A 16,305-nucleotide genomic window follows, 5' to 3' on the forward strand; every position below is an offset into this window, starting at 1 on the left:
GGAAATCCCACCACCTGAGGAATTGACCAGTCAGATATTACATTCCTTTAGCACATTTTGCAACATGCTGCTAGGCTTAGGGGCCAGAGGGCACTTTTCTGGCTCAAGATGTAGAGCTATTGCCTCTTTTGTGAAACCTGTGCCCAATATAGAGAAACATTACTAACATTTCTTGTGAGCACAGCTTTCCCCCGCATTCTCTGTTATTCATTAGAGCAATTATTCCATTGTTGTTGTGTTTAAAAAATGTGCACTCAAGGAGGCTTGGAGTGTAAAAATTGAAAAAAAAATAGTAGCAAAAAACAAACAAACCTGAAATGCAAAATAAATAGGGACAGCTAGGTGACTTTCTGAAATTTCAAAGGAACTCAGAGCACAGAAACAGCCAAATGCCTTCTGAAATGAAAATGTATTCCTGAGATGATGAAGAATAATCAAGGAGGAAGCCAGGCAAGCATCCTTACTTGGGCAGGTCTGTTAGACACAATTCAGCCGGCAAAGTAGAAACTGAAGATGTGTCTGTTTTTCTTGTTTCTGCTGATATTGTTCTGTGGGATATATCTTTGCTATTATTGTTGTTGTTTGAATTTATATACAGTGGTGCCTCGCAAGACGAAATTAATTCGTTCCGCAAGTTTTTTCTTCTTGCGAGTTTTTCATCTTGCGAAGCACGGTTTCCCATAGGAATGCATTGAAAATCAATCAATGCGTTCCTATGGAGACCGTCCGGGGACAGAGGGGAAGCGCCGCGCGCCTTCCCCTCTGTCCCCGGACCTATTTAAAGCACGGGGCAGGGGAGAAGATTGCTTCTTCCCATTGCCTGCCCTGCAATCTCCGGGGACAGAGGGGAAGGTGCGCGCGCCTTCCCCTCTGTCCCCTCTTTTGAAGCAAGGGGCGGAGGGGAGAAGATTGCTTCTCCCCGTTGCCGCCCCTTGGTTCAAAAGGGGTCCGGGGAGAGAGGGGAAGGTGCGTGCGCTTTCCCCTCTGTCCCCGGAGATTGCGGGGCTGGCAACGGGGAGAAGCGATCTTCTCCCCGCCGCCCCTTGCTTCAAAAGAGGTCCGGGGACAGCGGGGAAGACGCGCTGCGCTTCCCCGCTATCCCCGGAGCTTGCGGGGCAAGCTTCGTTTTGCGAAGCAAGCCCATAGGGAAATGCGTCTTGCGAAACGGCTAAGAAAATGAAAAACTCCTTCGTCTAGCGAGTTTTCCGTCTTCCGAGGCGTTCGTCTTGCGAGGCACCACTGTACCACCCTATACCCGGAGGTCTCAGGGCAGTTCACAGAATAAAATCAAAATATAAAACCACAAAATACATAATCAAAATAAAAACCACAACCCAATAACCCCTCACCCCCCAAAAACATATTTTTAAAAAGGGCATAGGATCCTCACAACATTTAAAGTAATATAATTAAACCTGGACAGGAGCCACTCATTGGAATGACCATGATCTCAGAAATGTCTGTGGCAATATTTATTGGCAACCAAATTGGCCAGATGCCTTTCTGATACAAAGAGAAAAATAAGAGTGGGAGTGTGTGTGTGTGTGTGGGGGGGGGGAATTAGCTTTGGTTGTTGGGCAGATGTAATACTATTGCTTCATCTTCCGCAAGGGAAAGGCCTGTATCTAATGTTGCAAACAAGTCCTCTTTGCTGAGTTTCATCTACTTTCTTCTTGCCACTGTTTCTACCGCTGATGCGCTTCCACCAGAACGTTGTTTTGAGTATTTATAACCTGTGTTTCATTGCAGCTAAGAACAGGGTAGCTCACTTGGGAGGTTCGCTGTCAACTGTGTTACCCAAAGCAGCAAAACGTCCGTCTGTTGCCAAGCGCCCAACCGTACAAAGACCAGTCGCTGCTGAAAACACCCCTGCACCAAAGTAAGAGGAACTGTTCAGTAAAGTTTTGTTTGAGTGTTTGGGGTTGTCCGTATTATCGGAAGCAGCCTTGTGGGCCAATATGGTGGAGCACCTGAACATGTCTGTATTATTCATCCGCTGGGAGAGATGCACTGGCTGCTGATTGGCTGCAGCTCCGTATTGAAAGCCTTGTTACTAACACAGAAAGCCCTGAGCAACTTGGGATCAGGTTACCCGAAAGGCCCCTGACCCTGGATAGACATTTAAAATTTCTTAGATCAGGGTTTGCCAAACTTGGGTCTCCAGCTGTTTTTGGACTACATCATCCCTGACCACTGGTCCTGCTAGCTAGGGATGATAGGAGTTGTAGTCCAAAAACAGCTGGAGACCCAAGTTTGGCAAACCCTGGCTTAGATCATCTGGGGAAATTCTACCCACGGCTCCACATCCTATAGAATATTTCAGAGCATGTCTATTTTTTGCCATTGCCCCTATTCTGTGGAATGCCCTTCCCTCTGCCATACATGACACGTCTATTAGTTGCTCTCTGCATCTATTGTTTTTCCTGGGCTTTCCCTGGCCCCTAAGATTGGATCCTGTTATTTCTGAGTTCTCTATTTTATAATATTGTTTTTATTATGATGTTGTGTTCTTTTGGATCACAGGTTAGGGTTTCCCCAAACTTTTTCAATGTTAAAAATTTGTAAATGCTTTTAAATAAAAGAGGAAAAAAAGACAAGAAACGGAAGAAAGGAAATAGGTGTATTGATTTATTTCCTCTAGCCCCTCAAAAATATCTTTTAACAAGATAGCGAGACCGTCATCCTTCTGCAGGGAGGGAAGTGATTAAAAAGCATTTACTACATTATTCCTGCACTGCAGGGGGTTGGACTAGATGACTCTTGGGACCCCTTCCAATTCGACGATTCTATGATTTAAATATATTTGTGACATTCATAAACCTCTTCTGAAAGGCAATTGCCCAAAGCAGCATACAGAATCTGAATACAGAGTATAGAATCTGCAATATATTAGATAACAAAAGTTGTTATTTTTATTATTGTTCCTTCCAGAACCAAGAAGAGCGCTTTGGAAGATGAAATCCCCCAAAAGCTGCATAGTATTACGTAAGTCTTCCGTTTGGTTTCTGTGCGCAATATTCTGAACTTGATTTAAACAATGCAAAGACGAAATGTCAAATTGTAAACATGGCACTTCACCTAAGGTTCAGGTTTGCCAGTTGCTTGAAATGGTGAGGCAAAGAATTGGGGGTGGACAAGTAAGCAATAGAGGCAGAACAAAAGAACAGGGAGAGACAGAGGGGTGTGCAGGATACCACCCCTAAATGGAAGTGCTGCTAGCACTCCTCTAATCCCATGGCCTTCATCAGAAACTATTCACAGATTTCTACAACCATGGTGGCTGGAAGTCTCTTTTTTTAAAGGCATGGTGAATCAGATTGTGTAGTAAAACCCAAGACAGATGTATAGCTATGCTTACTTTGCGCGTGCTTACTATAGGTAAGGTCAGGGGTTCAAATCCGCACAACGGGGTGAGCTCCCATTGCTCTGTCCCAACTCCTGCCAACGTGGCAGTTTGAAAGCACACCAGCGCAAGTAGATAAATAGGTACCACTTCGGCAGGAAGGTTTCCATGAGCTCTGGCTTCCGTCACGGTGTTCCGTTGCACCAGAAGCGGTTTAGTCATGCTGGCCACATGACCCAGAAAGCTGTCTCTGGACAAACGCCGCTCCCTCATCCTGAAAGCGAGATGAGCACTGCAACCCCAGTCGCCTTTGATTGGACTTAACTGTCCAGGGGTCCTTTACCTTTACATTTACTATAGGCAGGTGCTCAGAGAGAGCCTTGAACCACAGGTGCACTCTATCTGCTTTTCAAACTGGATAAAATGGTTTGGCTGTGTAGAATCCACCTTTATCCGAAGGACCTAAAATGGTGTTCCACCACACGTTCCTTACTGTGTATGGGATGTTTCTCAGCAAAGACTCCTTTCTTACTAGTTTCAAAACATGGGGAGAGTTTAGGTTGATGGAAATCAACATCTGTAACCAGTTTTCTCAAGAATGGTGGCATTGTGGATTAACTTATGCTGAAAATGGTGGCCCGCCATTTACCTTGTGGTGTGGACAAGGATCCTAAGATTATCTTATCCAGAGGTTTGTGACTTCCCTACCATTTTCCTGCTGGATGAAAGGATTTGGAGAACCTGGGTAAAGTGTGGCTAAGGCAGTACCGTGTTTGGCAACAGTTGGGTTAAATCAAGGTCTTGCCACGGCGATGATGATAATGATGGAAGGTGACTAACTCCACCAATTTCCCTCCCCCTTAGAACCCCACCATTTAGCTCAGAGGAAGAAGTAGAAGAGAACGACATCATGCAGTCCTATATCTCGCCAGAATTGTCTCAGCCTCAGGCATCCAAGAGCAACATCAAAAGCAGCTTGTCAAGATTTGCAAGCCAGAGTGATGTGAACTCCATGGAAGAAGAGGAGGAGGAAGAAGAGGAAGAAGAAGAATTCAAAACAAGCCTTAAACCTTCGAAAAGTAGGGAAGGTAATTTTGTAGACCACCTTAAGGAGAGGAGCACACCTATGGGGAGATGCTCCTCTCATGTTCACACCAGGATCTGTGCTCACCCCATGGTCTCCTTTACTGTGGCTTTCTATCCTGTGCTCAGGATTGTGCTGAACAGCTGATAATCATACTGGCCGTTAACCAGTGGGATTAATTAAAAAGAAGCACGTAGAGTGAACGGTGAAAAGGAAATCATCTTTTGACGCACTACTAAATGTTAAAGTCTGAGGGGTTGTAGCAGGAGGATAGGGTCCTTGGGCAATTCCCACTGCACAGCTGCTGCCTAGACTAATATCATTGATTTACGAGTAACTTCCGAGATGTAATCAGCACAGTAGCTGAAGACTCACGGGGCAGTCTACCAGTCTCATGTGTAAGTTTTTTTGGGAGGTGGGAGTGAGGGGAGATGGCATAGCAGCCATCATTAATCTGGGTTTATTTATTTTTTTTTAATAAAACTAAAATGTGTTGGAAGATTTGTGCTTCCCTGGACCATTTTGTTGGGGAAAAGTAAGGGGACTTTTTTTTATCCAACTATATTAAAATTGGCTAGAACAACAACAACAACAGAGCACTTCAGTGGCAGAAATCAATCAATTTATTGGGATATTTTTGTCTTGGACTCTTGATTGTTTTCAAAACAAAAACCTACAACGCTGGGTTACTTTTTGCTGGAAGAAATATTTACCCTAACGTGTTACACTGGCACCCCAAATGAGATAAATAAGCACCCCAGATGTAAAATTCAGTTGGTTTTCTTTGGATTATTTGTGTACTATAAATAGCGAGTGACTGAATTCTTTTTATTACTATGCAGGCAAATTTTTTATTACTATGCAGGCAAAGATGTCCTATAATTATTGCATTATAGATCTACCTCTGTGTTGATTCTGTAAGGAAAAGTGTACTGGCAGTGTAATTTTACACCCAAAAGTCTGGATTAGAATTAAGCATTTCAGTTCTAAATTGCCCATATCCTGTTTTTTTTATTGTGTAGGTGCATTTATCCAAAGAGGGACTGTCCAAATCGAAAAGCTTCCTCCGAGCCAAGGAAAGGAAAATGAATCTGAAGTAATTAATGTTGGCCCCGTATCTATTCCAAAGTGTGCCCAAGGAGTAAAGGTATTAGATTTTATTTGAAAAAGACCTATATACATCAAGATACAGTGGTACCTCGGGTTACATAAGCTTCAGGTTACAGACTCTGATAACCCAGAAATAGTGCTTCAGGTTAAGAACTTTGCTTCAGGATAAGAACAAAAATCGTGCTCCAGCAGCACAACGGCAGCAGGAGGCCCCATTAGCTAAAGTGGTGCTTCAGGTTAAGAACAGTTTCAGGTTAAGAACGGACCTCCAGAACGAATTAAGTACTTAACCCAAGGTACCACTGTATTATTATTTCTATTTTCTTATAATTGAGGGGATAATTTACTGGTGTAAGAATTTCCTTTGCAAATCACTGTCTTGTTTTCAACCACTTTGTAGTTGCTGATAAAGATATTTGTGGTTGGTATTAATTCAGTATGATGATCTTCTGGCTTTTAAATGCAATTCAGGGATTTATTTCTTTTCAGTGTAAGTAAAACTTATACTGTAAGTACAAGTCATTCCCCCTGGATTTTTAAAACCTGTATCCATGCAAAAAAAAAAAAAAAAAAAGGTCCAGGGAGCTACTGCAAAAGCAGCAGTCAGAGCACGACAAGTAAAACAGAGTATTGCAGCTTTGCCCACCTGCCAGGTAAAAGCTATTTGACCCCCTAACTGCACCACCTCCTTCTTTGCTTCCAAGCGGGTTGCAACCTTTGAAAGCCTTTAGTAGTCTAAGCCCATCATATAATCTGTGAGAGCATTCTTCCTATGTGGACCCACTCAGAATTTTGCAAGAAAGCCTAGTTCAAGGTGTTATCTATAAATGTAGCTCTATATGAACTAGAAAATTGAAGTGCAGGATTTCTTACAAAGATTTGAGGGGATCACTCTCTTTCCTCTTGTCACTCGTGGCAAGGAAATTTGGAATCTTAAACCTTTTCCATAAAATGCTCTCTCACAGATGGAGAAGAGGCCTTGTAGCTCCTAATAATAATAATAATAATAATAATAATAATAATAATACTTTTTATTTATACCCCGCCCATCTGGCTGGGTTTCCCCAGCCACTCTGTGTGATTTACAGCACATAAAAAAATTGAAAAACATTATAGACTTTAAAAATTTCCCAATACAGGGTTGCCTTCAGATGTCTTCTAAAAGTCAGAGAGTTGTTTATTTCCTTGACATCTGATGGGACATAGGTAACAGAGCAGACGTTTTATAGGCAGCAGATTCTAGGATCAATCCCAGAGCTCTCTGCTTCCAAAGGTTAAGTAGCAAGTGATGAGGAAGATCCCTCTCTGCCTGAGACTTTGGAGAGCCATTAGTAAGAAAGTAGATCACACTGGGCAAAATAGACAAATAGTTTGTCTTGGCATAAGGCAGCTTCCTGTAGTGTGTAAAAAAGTAACAGTAGTTTAAATTAACTTTGAATATTGTTACTAGAGGCAGGGTCCTCACTTGCATGCGATCTAGTTGCGCACAACTGCACACACGGGCGACACTGGGAACCAAGAAGTGGCAGGTAGCTCATGAAGAGACCCTCCCCAGAGCCTGAAGAGGACGTCTTTAATTTCTGGGTGAGGTGGCTTTTGTCCTCAGCAGGGCTTTGTTGAGGCTGCTCAGCTGACATGTGGGAAATCGATGGCTGCTGCTGCGCTATCCCACGTGCCAGCTCTTAGGTGGGGTGTCTGAGCAGCTTCAACAAAGCTCCGCTGCGCCTCCGGTTTGCGAAGAGCCCAAAGAGGGCTCTGGGGAGGGTCTCATTGAGAGCCACGAGGACTCTCTAGGGTGCTTTCTACTTACGCACGTCCCTTGTGCGCAAGGGGGCCCAGAACGTAAGTGGGACCTGTACAGTGGTACCTCGGGTTACATACGCTTCAGGTTACAGACTCCGCTAACCCAGAAATAGTGCTTCAGGTTAAGAACTTTGCTTCAGGATGAGAACAGAAATCGTGCTCCAGCAGCGCAGTGGCAGTGGGAGGCCCCATTAGCTAAAGTGGTACTTCAGGCTAAGAACAGTTTCAGGTTAAGAACGGACCTCCGGAACGAATTAAGTACTTAACCCGAGGTACCACTGTACTGCTTTTCACTATAGCTGTCAACTTTTCCCTTTTCTTGCGAGGAATCCTATTCCGAATAAGGGAATTTCCCTTAAAAAAGGGGAAAGTTGACATCTTTGCTTTTCACACCTTCATGACGCTTTCTAATACAATAAAACAGGGGTCAGTCTTGTCAAAATTAAGAGCATTAGAGTACAATCTTATGTGTGTTTGCTCAGAAGTTAATCCTATTGGGTTTAGTAGGACATACGTTTGTGTAGATTTAAAATCTTAACATCCCATTGCTTTCTTTGTAGAATTAAACACATGCCTGAACGCTCTCATGCTGAAAGGGAGGACATGTAAAACAGTTTAACTTGGGTGTTAGTGTGTCCTTTTTGTTTTATATGTAGGTCATGTGTGTGTGTGTGTGTGTGTGCGTGCACATGCAGTCTGTACATAATTTAAATGAATTTTGGTATTTTGGCTTCATGTAGCATATTGTAGTGTCCTCTCAGTAGAGGGCACTGCAGTCTTTCTTCAGTATAATGGCTATTCCTTAAGAGCTCTTTTCGCCTTGCCACAGGGTTTGGCACTAATTCAAATAATGTGAGTATTTTGGTCTGCTCTCTTCTCAACCTATTTAGAAAGCAAAACCCAGAAGCACAAAGAGAACAAATCACATCAATTGTTTTTTCTTGTGTTGTGTGTTTCCAGAAATCTTCGCTCTTTAGTAGCTGAACGTATTGACGTCCATCATCTTAAGCAAGCAGCTCCTCTTACAGGATCTGTGTACAAAAAGACTAGCAGATAATTAATAAACATCTATATGTTTAAAAAAAGACTAGCAGATAACTGTTCCTAGATTTAAGTTTTAAGAAATTTCATTTGTTTCTTAATAGTTTACAGGAGTTGAGGAGGACGACGATGAAGACTGGGATTTATCATCTCTAGTAGAAGATGAGAAACCATCGCCAGCAAAAGATGAACAACCTTTGTTAGCAAAAAATGAAGAACGTTTGCTGGCAAAAGATGAGAAGCGTTTGCCAGCAAAAGATGAAAAAGTTAAGAATGCAACTGCTGTTGAAAAGAAAGATTCGAATGCGGCATCTACGGTCCATGCATGGGGAACTCCATGCGTAGGAAAACCAACAAAGGAAGAAGGTACATTCATGGGTGATATCAATTACTAGTCAATAGCTCTGATGTTCTCTGCCATAGCTGTGCCAGGTTCCCTTGGTGCTGACCTTTAAACCCCTAAATGGCCCCAGCCCAGTATACCTGAAGGAGCGTCTCCAGCCCCATCGTCCAGCCCTCATACACTGAGGTCCAGCTCCGAGGGCCTTCTGGCGGTTCCCTCACTGCGAGAAGTGAGGTTACAGGGAACCAACAGAGGGCCTTCTCGGTAGTGGTGCCCGCCCATCAGATGTCAGGGAGATAAACAACTATCTGACTTTTAGAAGACATCTGAAGCTAGCCCTGTTTAGGGAGGTTTTTAGCGTTTGATGTTTTGTCGCCTTTTTATTTATTTATTATTATTAATCTGTTGGGAGCTGCCCAGAGTGGCTGGGGAGGCCCAGCCAGATTGGCGGGGTATAAATAATAAATTATTATTTTTATTAATTATTATTCTCTGCAAACCCTGCCTAGAGGGAAGGGAGATTTGCTACCAAGGTCAGAGCCACTGGGGCTATGAGCAAGGTTGATTCAGACCTTTGCAGCTGCAGTACAGAAAAGACTATTTACCTGTGTTGTGTCTATCCTGCTTCTTAATTTCAAGAAAATTTACTACCACTTACAAAACCAGTAAGATAGAATAATAAAAGTGCTAAAATGCAACAAAACACAATTAATAACATAATCTTCCCTAAACATGTATCAGGACTATAACTATGAAATTAAGAAACTTCATCTGATGTCTACACCTGATGTTTAAAGCCATTTCCCCCCCCTTTATTTTTATGGGGTATGTTTTTTACTAGGTACAGTGATAAAGTGATTGGGGCCTTTCACTGTTCCCAACAGTGATGGTTTTGATCCCCTAGGTGTCTGTTCTTATTACATAGAACAGTATTTTCTACAGACCACAGTAAAACAGTGCTCTGAAACCAACAGGACTGGGCACATTTAAACCTGTGGTTGGATTGTGGTCACCCTGTTCGGAATAACTGAAAGCAGCCAGACAAGGTGTTGGGCTTCTTGTACTGTGGTCCACAGAAATTAATGCACCTTAACTGCTCTGCTGGAGGGTCTGTATTATTCAGGATGAACTTGGTTTAGGTGAGATGGGCTGCTCTGCTCCATAGGCTGCTAAAAAGAGTTTGGATCTGGTGCAACTTAATGCCCATTTAATTTACAGCTGCTTGCCTTACACTAACTTCTTCCCTGTTTAGGCAAGTTTTTTAATGACTGGTGTTTGAATGTATTTTTAATCTCCTGTTGGAAACCACTCAGAGTGGCTGGGGATACCCAGCCAGATGGGCGGGGTATAGGTCATTTATTATTATTATTATTATTATTATTATTATTATTATTATTATTATGCATAAGCCTGCTCCTTAAGGAACTCTGCTGGAAGTGTGGAAAGTTCCTGTGTCAGACTTTGTTTACAGGAGATCAAAATTGTTCTAAACTGTTTTCAGGAAGACCTTCCTACGTCTAAGAATGGGTAGAGCACCAGAACGTGTTGCAGAAGAATGGTAGCATCTCTACCCTTCCGTATCTTTGAAAGCTAATTTTGCTGTTTCCTTTTTAAACAGCCCTTCAAGATGAAGATATGAGCACAAAAAGCAGCTCACCCACTATCACAGACTGGAGCGATGCTTCGGTTATTTGATTGTTGCAGATAAAACCTCATTCCAAAGACAACCGTCTGATTCCTGTTCATTTTTTTCTTGTGCGTTAACAAGGAACCTTTTGTTTACAAAACTATGGTGTCTTTAGTTGATTTAATGCAGGGCCGATTAATACTTCACTAAATCTCCACTTTCAGGTAAGAAGTGTTCATCAATAAACAGCATTAACTGATCCAGTATTTTAAGTAATCTTTTTAAAAAATACAAAAACAGTTTATACATAACCAGTCAAGCTTAAACCACAAAAAGTCTTGTAGCACCTTGAGGACTAGCAAATTCATTGTGGTGTTAAGCGTCCGTTCCCAGGTAAGCATGGCAGCTAGATCCTTGCCTGGTTGCTGGGAAGTTTTTGCCTCTGCACATGAGTCTGAGAATGTTCTGAACAGTTCCCATTGAGTTCATGAAACACTGCACTTGGTGGCAGTGCTTAGACATTTAAATGCTTCGAAACACTGAGACCAAATGCAGCCTCTGCACCTCTTTGCCCTCTTCCGCTGCTTAATACTGTATGTACAAGCAGAACTGGCACATTCTGCCTTACAGCAAGAAGAAGAAATTGACCGAGAGGTCTGGCAGACAAATAGTGCCAAGACTCAGCCCCTGCCACCTCGGTGACTCGGAGCATTTGAAAATATACGGTAATCAGCTTCTGTAGATGAAAAGATGTCATTATTGACATATTTGTTTGAATCAAAATCTGGAATGAATGCTGGAGGGAGAGGGTAAAACTTGTAAAAACAAGGACATTTATCCAAGGTCAATCATGTGTTCCTCCTTAAATAAAAATAGCTTATTGTCTTATGATATCCCCAAGAGAGTTTGGCCAGTTTCAGAGATTTGTGGCTGTAAGTTCTGGAAGGAGAGGGATTGGCCTTGTGTGACGGAATCTGAACACTATCCAGCAAGGATGGGTTTCAGCCCATAAGGTTGAAGTTTTAGGAACCAATGTCTAAAATTAGGGTTGTTTTTGCATAGCATAAAGGACTTGGGTTGTCTTTCTGTTTACTTGGCTCACCTTCCTTCAGAGTAGGCATAAAATAGATAACACAATCCTATGTAACGTCTTTCAGATTGAGACCAAGGTCAACGACCCACCTAGTGCCCATCTAAAAATTAACCTGTGGTGCCTTGATCTCCACCAATTAGCCATAACCAATAGGACGTGACTTTATTTGTAAATATGTTCTTTTTTTTACAGAAAGCAAAAAATGGCAAATGATTTACATATATAATTTATGCATAACATCAGTACAAATCTTAAAATGAGGGAAGAGGAAAATTTACATCAAGTAGGTAAAAGTTCATTTATAAAATATTCTTGTTTCTGGTGCTAACGACACCAGAAATCTCCCTTAAAAATCATTCTGTGAATGAACAGCACAAATGTGATTTTTTTTTAAAAAACAACAACACGCTACACGTAGGCATTTTTGTCGAAGTGCTTTGGAGGGGCTCTAGGATTTTTTAAGTCTGCTGAGCCATTGCAGCCCTTTGTTCGAATGGACATCGCGGAAGCTGCTCTGTTGTATGTATATCCCATCCTGAAAAATCAGAAAGTTACAGTTTACAGCTCATTCTGCAAATACTAGCAGATATTTTAAGAGCAAACCCCACCCTTCGTTAGAAGAAAAAAAAGTCTGACATGAGCCTACTCACTGTCAGTGCAAAGTGCTTAGGGACTAGTCTGAGAAACCTCAGTGTTGAATAAAAATACAGTGGTACCTCGGGTTACAAACACCTTGGGTTACAAACACTTCAGGTTCAGACTCTGCTAACCCTGAAGTACTACCTCGGGTTAAGAACTTTACCTCAGGATAAGAATAGAAATCGTGAGCTGGCAGTGTGGCAGCAGCGGGAGGCCCCATTAGCTAAAGTGGTACCTCAGGTTAAGAACGGTTTCAGGTTAAGAATGGACCTCCGGAATGAATTAAGTTTGTAACCAGAGGTACCACTATAGGGGCAAATTCAGCACAAATTCTTAGTCAGAATTTATATTGCACTTCTCAAGGTTCAATAGCAGTTCACTTACATATCAGTTCTCGTGATGCTAAGAAAAACTATGGCTGAGTGACACTCTCTTTTTTAAAAAAATAAAATCAAATAAACATTACAAACATAACTAGAGTGCCTCTAGTGCAGGCTTCCTCAAACTCGGCCCTCCATATGTTTTTGGCCTACAGCTCCCATGATCCTTAGCTAGCAGGACCAGTGGTCAAGGATAAGGGGAATTGTAGTCTCAAAACATCTGGAGGGCCGAGTTTGAGGAAGCCTGCTCTGGTGCCTTGGCTTAGTGTTCTGCTCATGGTTTGGCTCCCTCTAGACAAAGAGATGCAAGCCATGAGCCTGGGTTCAGACATAATGCTAAGCCAAGCTACGACTTAGTAGCATGGCATCAGCAGAACTTGGGGGGCAGAGCAAAACAGCAACCATCTTCACTTGGAGAGTCTACACTTTTGTGTATTTGTGTTGAGCTACAGTTTGGCTTGTCGTTATTTCTGAACTAAGTTACTATCTTGATAACTTTTTTTAAATAATAATCTATGAAACAGTTCTGAAGCACTGCCTTTTCTAGACAGGCAACTCACAATTTACGCCGGGGTTATGTTCGTGGTGCCACATGTTTGAGTGAAATCGAGTATATTTGAAACAACATTGAAAAGACTCCGCCCTGGCCCCACCCCTTTTGTGACATTTTCAGGTCACTTTCGGGTTCGGCACGATGCGCAAGTGCGCTGTCACAAACATATTGGACGCACCTAAAATGATCACTGCCTGTATTGGCAGATTGAGGGCTAAGGAACTTTCCTCCAGCCACTTAGTAATTTTTTATAACGGCGTTTTCCAGTTCATTACCTAATAGTGCACTCCTATACATGTCTATACGTGAGACTTACTTCTGAATAAACATGTCAGTTGGGCTACAATCTTCTACCTGCTTACCTGAGAGTAACTTAAAAGGTAAAGGACCCCTGACAGTTAAGTCCAGTTGCGAACGACTATGGGGTTGCGGCGCTCATCTCTCTTTACTGGCCAAGGGAGCCGACGTTTGTCCGCAGACAGTTTTTCTGGGTCATGTGGCCAGCATGACTGAGCCGCTTCTGGGGAAACCAGAGCAGCGCACGGAAACACCATTTACCTTCCTGCTGGAGTGCTACCTATTTATCTACTTGCACTTCATGTTTTTGAACTGCTAGGTTTGCAGGAGCAGGGACTGAGCAACGGGAGCTCACCCTGTCGCGGGAATTTGAACTGTCGACCTTCTGATCAGCAAGCCCTAGGCTGTGGTTTAACCCACAGCGCCACCCGTGTCCCTAACTTACTAGGGTCCAACTTACTAGGGTCCTAAGGAATATATGCACTGAATTGTGTGTGGATGTGAGTTTGATGCATGAGGTTCGGATGTGACCCCCAGCTTGGGCCGCTAGTTAAATACAAACCTTGTGACTCCAGGTGGCTGGGATCACATGTTCAATATATCCTCAAGTTGGCTGACTGGACATTATTACACAACCACGAAGGAAATATATGAAAAGGTCAACTCTGGCAAATTATTTACTCTAATGTGGAGTGTACGTTGCACCGAGGTCTCCTGGCACCCTTTGCAAATCTTTTTAATTCTGAAACAAAGCAGGTTAGGCAAATAGGCTAGTGGGGTTGGTTTGACTCCCTATAGTTTCAAAATTCCACTGGAAAAACGGTTATGTCCCTGTGGAGATGGCAGTATTGAGTGAGTGGCTCATGTGCTTCTGGCTTGCACTCTTTATAATAAAGATTTGAGGAGTGACGTTATTACTGTCCATGCCGGGTGGCTCAACCATTGCTACTGTGTCCCTTCTATTAGCAGTGTATCTGTGTATCTGAAGAAGTGTGCATGCACACGAAAGCTCATACCAAGAACTAACTTAGTTGGTCTTTAAGGTGCTACTGGAAGGAATTTTTTTATTTTTTCTATTAGCAGTTCAAGATGATCAGGTGGCAGCCAAAACTGCGAGGTTTTTAGCTGGGGGCAATTAGAATAAGATCTATTATTTGATTATTGATATAAACCTCCAGAATGTATCTTGTAGAGTTAAATTATTACCTCTTCAGTACATTTTATTTTATTTTATCGTTATGGCTAGTGGCTGATGCAAATAAAGATTCTTCTGATTTTGATTCCCTATAGTTTCATGATGGGATGGTATCGTGGTAGGGTTAAGCTGAAAGATAAGGAACTGACAGAGTTGGTCAGTATGCCTCTAGCGCTGGAAATTAAAACCAACCAGCCATTTGGGGCAGCTAGGAGGAGAGGCCTTATTTTGCCAGTCTTGGGGAGAAGTCTTTCTGTGACCAAAAAGGATGGAATCAAAGTCAAAACAAGTTTTTAGGGCAGTTTTCCCAGGTTGCAGTGGAATGCTCTCCTGTCGCTAAAACGGCAAAGCGTAGAAAGAATGCAAGGATGTATCTGCCCACAAGGCAGTTAACAAAGATCCCACATTGACTTCTGAATTCTCAACATGCCCACATCCATCTTTGTGTCTAGACACCCAGAACCACAATGAGTTTCGTGCAAAGCATTCCCATAGTTTAGCTTCATTGACCGTGGGAGCTCAGATTGCCCCTTAAGGCCTGAGGTTACCAAAACATGTAGGTCAAACGTTTAGCCCAGCAGGGTCAAAAGCATGGAAAGTCGAGTTAATGGCCAAACCAAGGAAAAGAAAGCTGCCATCTAATGATTACGAGATCTTCATTTCTCAAAGAAGAGCTGGAGCTGTGGAATCCTTCCTAACAAAGGCCAACGTTAAGAAATTGAGGCAAGTGACAATATTGCCTACATTTCGTACTAGAAATGGGTTTACCTGCTTGGACAAATGGTTGGGGGGAGGGCATGAATGTGTGCCTATCAGGGCAAAGGAACCAGTTTGGAAAAGGCTGGTACTTTTATCCCAAAGAATTGCAATGCTCCAGTTGTCTTCAGCAGTCACTTCTTGTCATTTAAGTCATGCATTTTCCATATTGGTGTGATTGATATTTTTATTTTGCATATTTGGGCCTGGATAAAAAGGACCCAGAGCCCAAACAGCCTGCAGAGTTATTTCTTTTTTTCCTTTTTTCCTTTGGAGTTCAATGGCAAATTGCATATATATATTTATAACATTTTTAATAGCATTTTCATAGCGTTTTTTCTATAAGTGTAGAGTGTAGATTATAGAGTATTCTTCCAAGATGGAAAGACAGAGGAAAGTCTATGACCCAGTAGCTGAAGTAAGTAGAATTACTTATTTGTAGTTACGCTCTCTGTCTACACTGTAAGTACACATAGTTCAGATCACTAGAAGTGTTGGCACTAATCCTATCCTGCTCATTCATTTATTGATGACGACCATAAACCAACTTTCAATAAGATTAAAAAATTCTTGTTGCCTCCCTATCAAATGACCTAGCCCATTTACCATCCCCAATGCCTGGTGCCAAAGGGCTCTTCGCGTGGTCTTCAGCCCGTGGCTTGTATTATCCCTACATGTGTGCATTATCTTCACCCAGGGATGCAAATGTTCTTTGTAGTCAGCTCTGCAGGTCACGTTTGTTTGCCATCACTGGGAATGCACAACTTTTGTGTGTTGGGGGGGCCTTCAGGGGAGATTGTGCAATAGGAATCGTGCAGGTGTCGGGTCGCCACTTCACAGCTGGATTGCATGGATTCAGGCCCCTGCCCATTGGGAAATAGAACGTCCTCCTAAAGAGTCACCTAAAGAGTCGATCCTCCACATGAACCACAATATGGCTTCCTTGCACCTGCTTTCTTGAAGTGATCAAGAGCCACATTCATTTCCCTTTTTTACTTTCATCAAAGAATTCCAGGTCTCCTTCACTCCTTATGTCACCAC

At 42.5% G+C, this 16,305-nt stretch overlaps 2 protein-coding genes across 7 annotated transcripts in view; one reads left to right on the top strand and one right to left on the bottom strand.

Annotated features, from left to right (window-relative positions):
- DZIP1 (DAZ interacting zinc finger protein 1) overlaps positions 1–10,451 on the top strand; it is a 35,822-nt gene extending 25,371 nt beyond the window's left edge. For all 4 annotated transcript variants that reach the window (XM_081198339.1, XM_081198340.1, XM_081198341.1 and 1 more), the window contains 6 exons: positions 1,750–1,879; positions 2,932–2,985; positions 4,208–4,422; positions 5,450–5,574; positions 8,486–8,747; positions 10,343–10,451. In XM_081198339.1, coding sequence (XP_081054465.1) covers positions 1,750–1,879; positions 2,932–2,985; positions 4,208–4,422; positions 5,450–5,574; positions 8,486–8,747; positions 10,343–10,419 — 863 coding nt within the window. In that variant the 3' untranslated portion in view covers positions 10,420–10,451. The remainder of the gene's footprint in view (positions 1–1,749; positions 1,880–2,931; positions 2,986–4,207; positions 4,423–5,449; positions 5,575–8,485; positions 8,748–10,342) is intronic.
- Positions 10,452–10,661: 210 nt separating this feature from the next.
- The window catches only part of CLDN10 (claudin 10), a 102,548-nt gene continuing 96,904 nt past the window's right edge, over positions 10,662–16,305 (bottom strand). For all 3 annotated transcript variants that reach the window (XM_081198656.1, XM_081198655.1, XM_081198654.1), the window contains 2 exons: positions 10,853–11,979; positions 10,662–10,769 (listed from right to left, as the gene is read on the bottom strand). In XM_081198656.1, the coding sequence (XP_081054782.1) occupies positions 11,853–11,979 (127 nt within the window). In that variant the 3' untranslated portion in view covers positions 10,662–10,769; positions 10,853–11,852. The remainder of the gene's footprint in view (positions 10,770–10,852; positions 11,980–16,305) is intronic.

The sequence above is a fragment of the Podarcis bocagei genome (assembly GCF_964188305.1).
Source record: "Podarcis bocagei genome assembly, chromosome: 6".
NCBI lineage: Eukaryota > Metazoa > Chordata > Lepidosauria > Squamata > Lacertidae > Podarcis > Podarcis bocagei.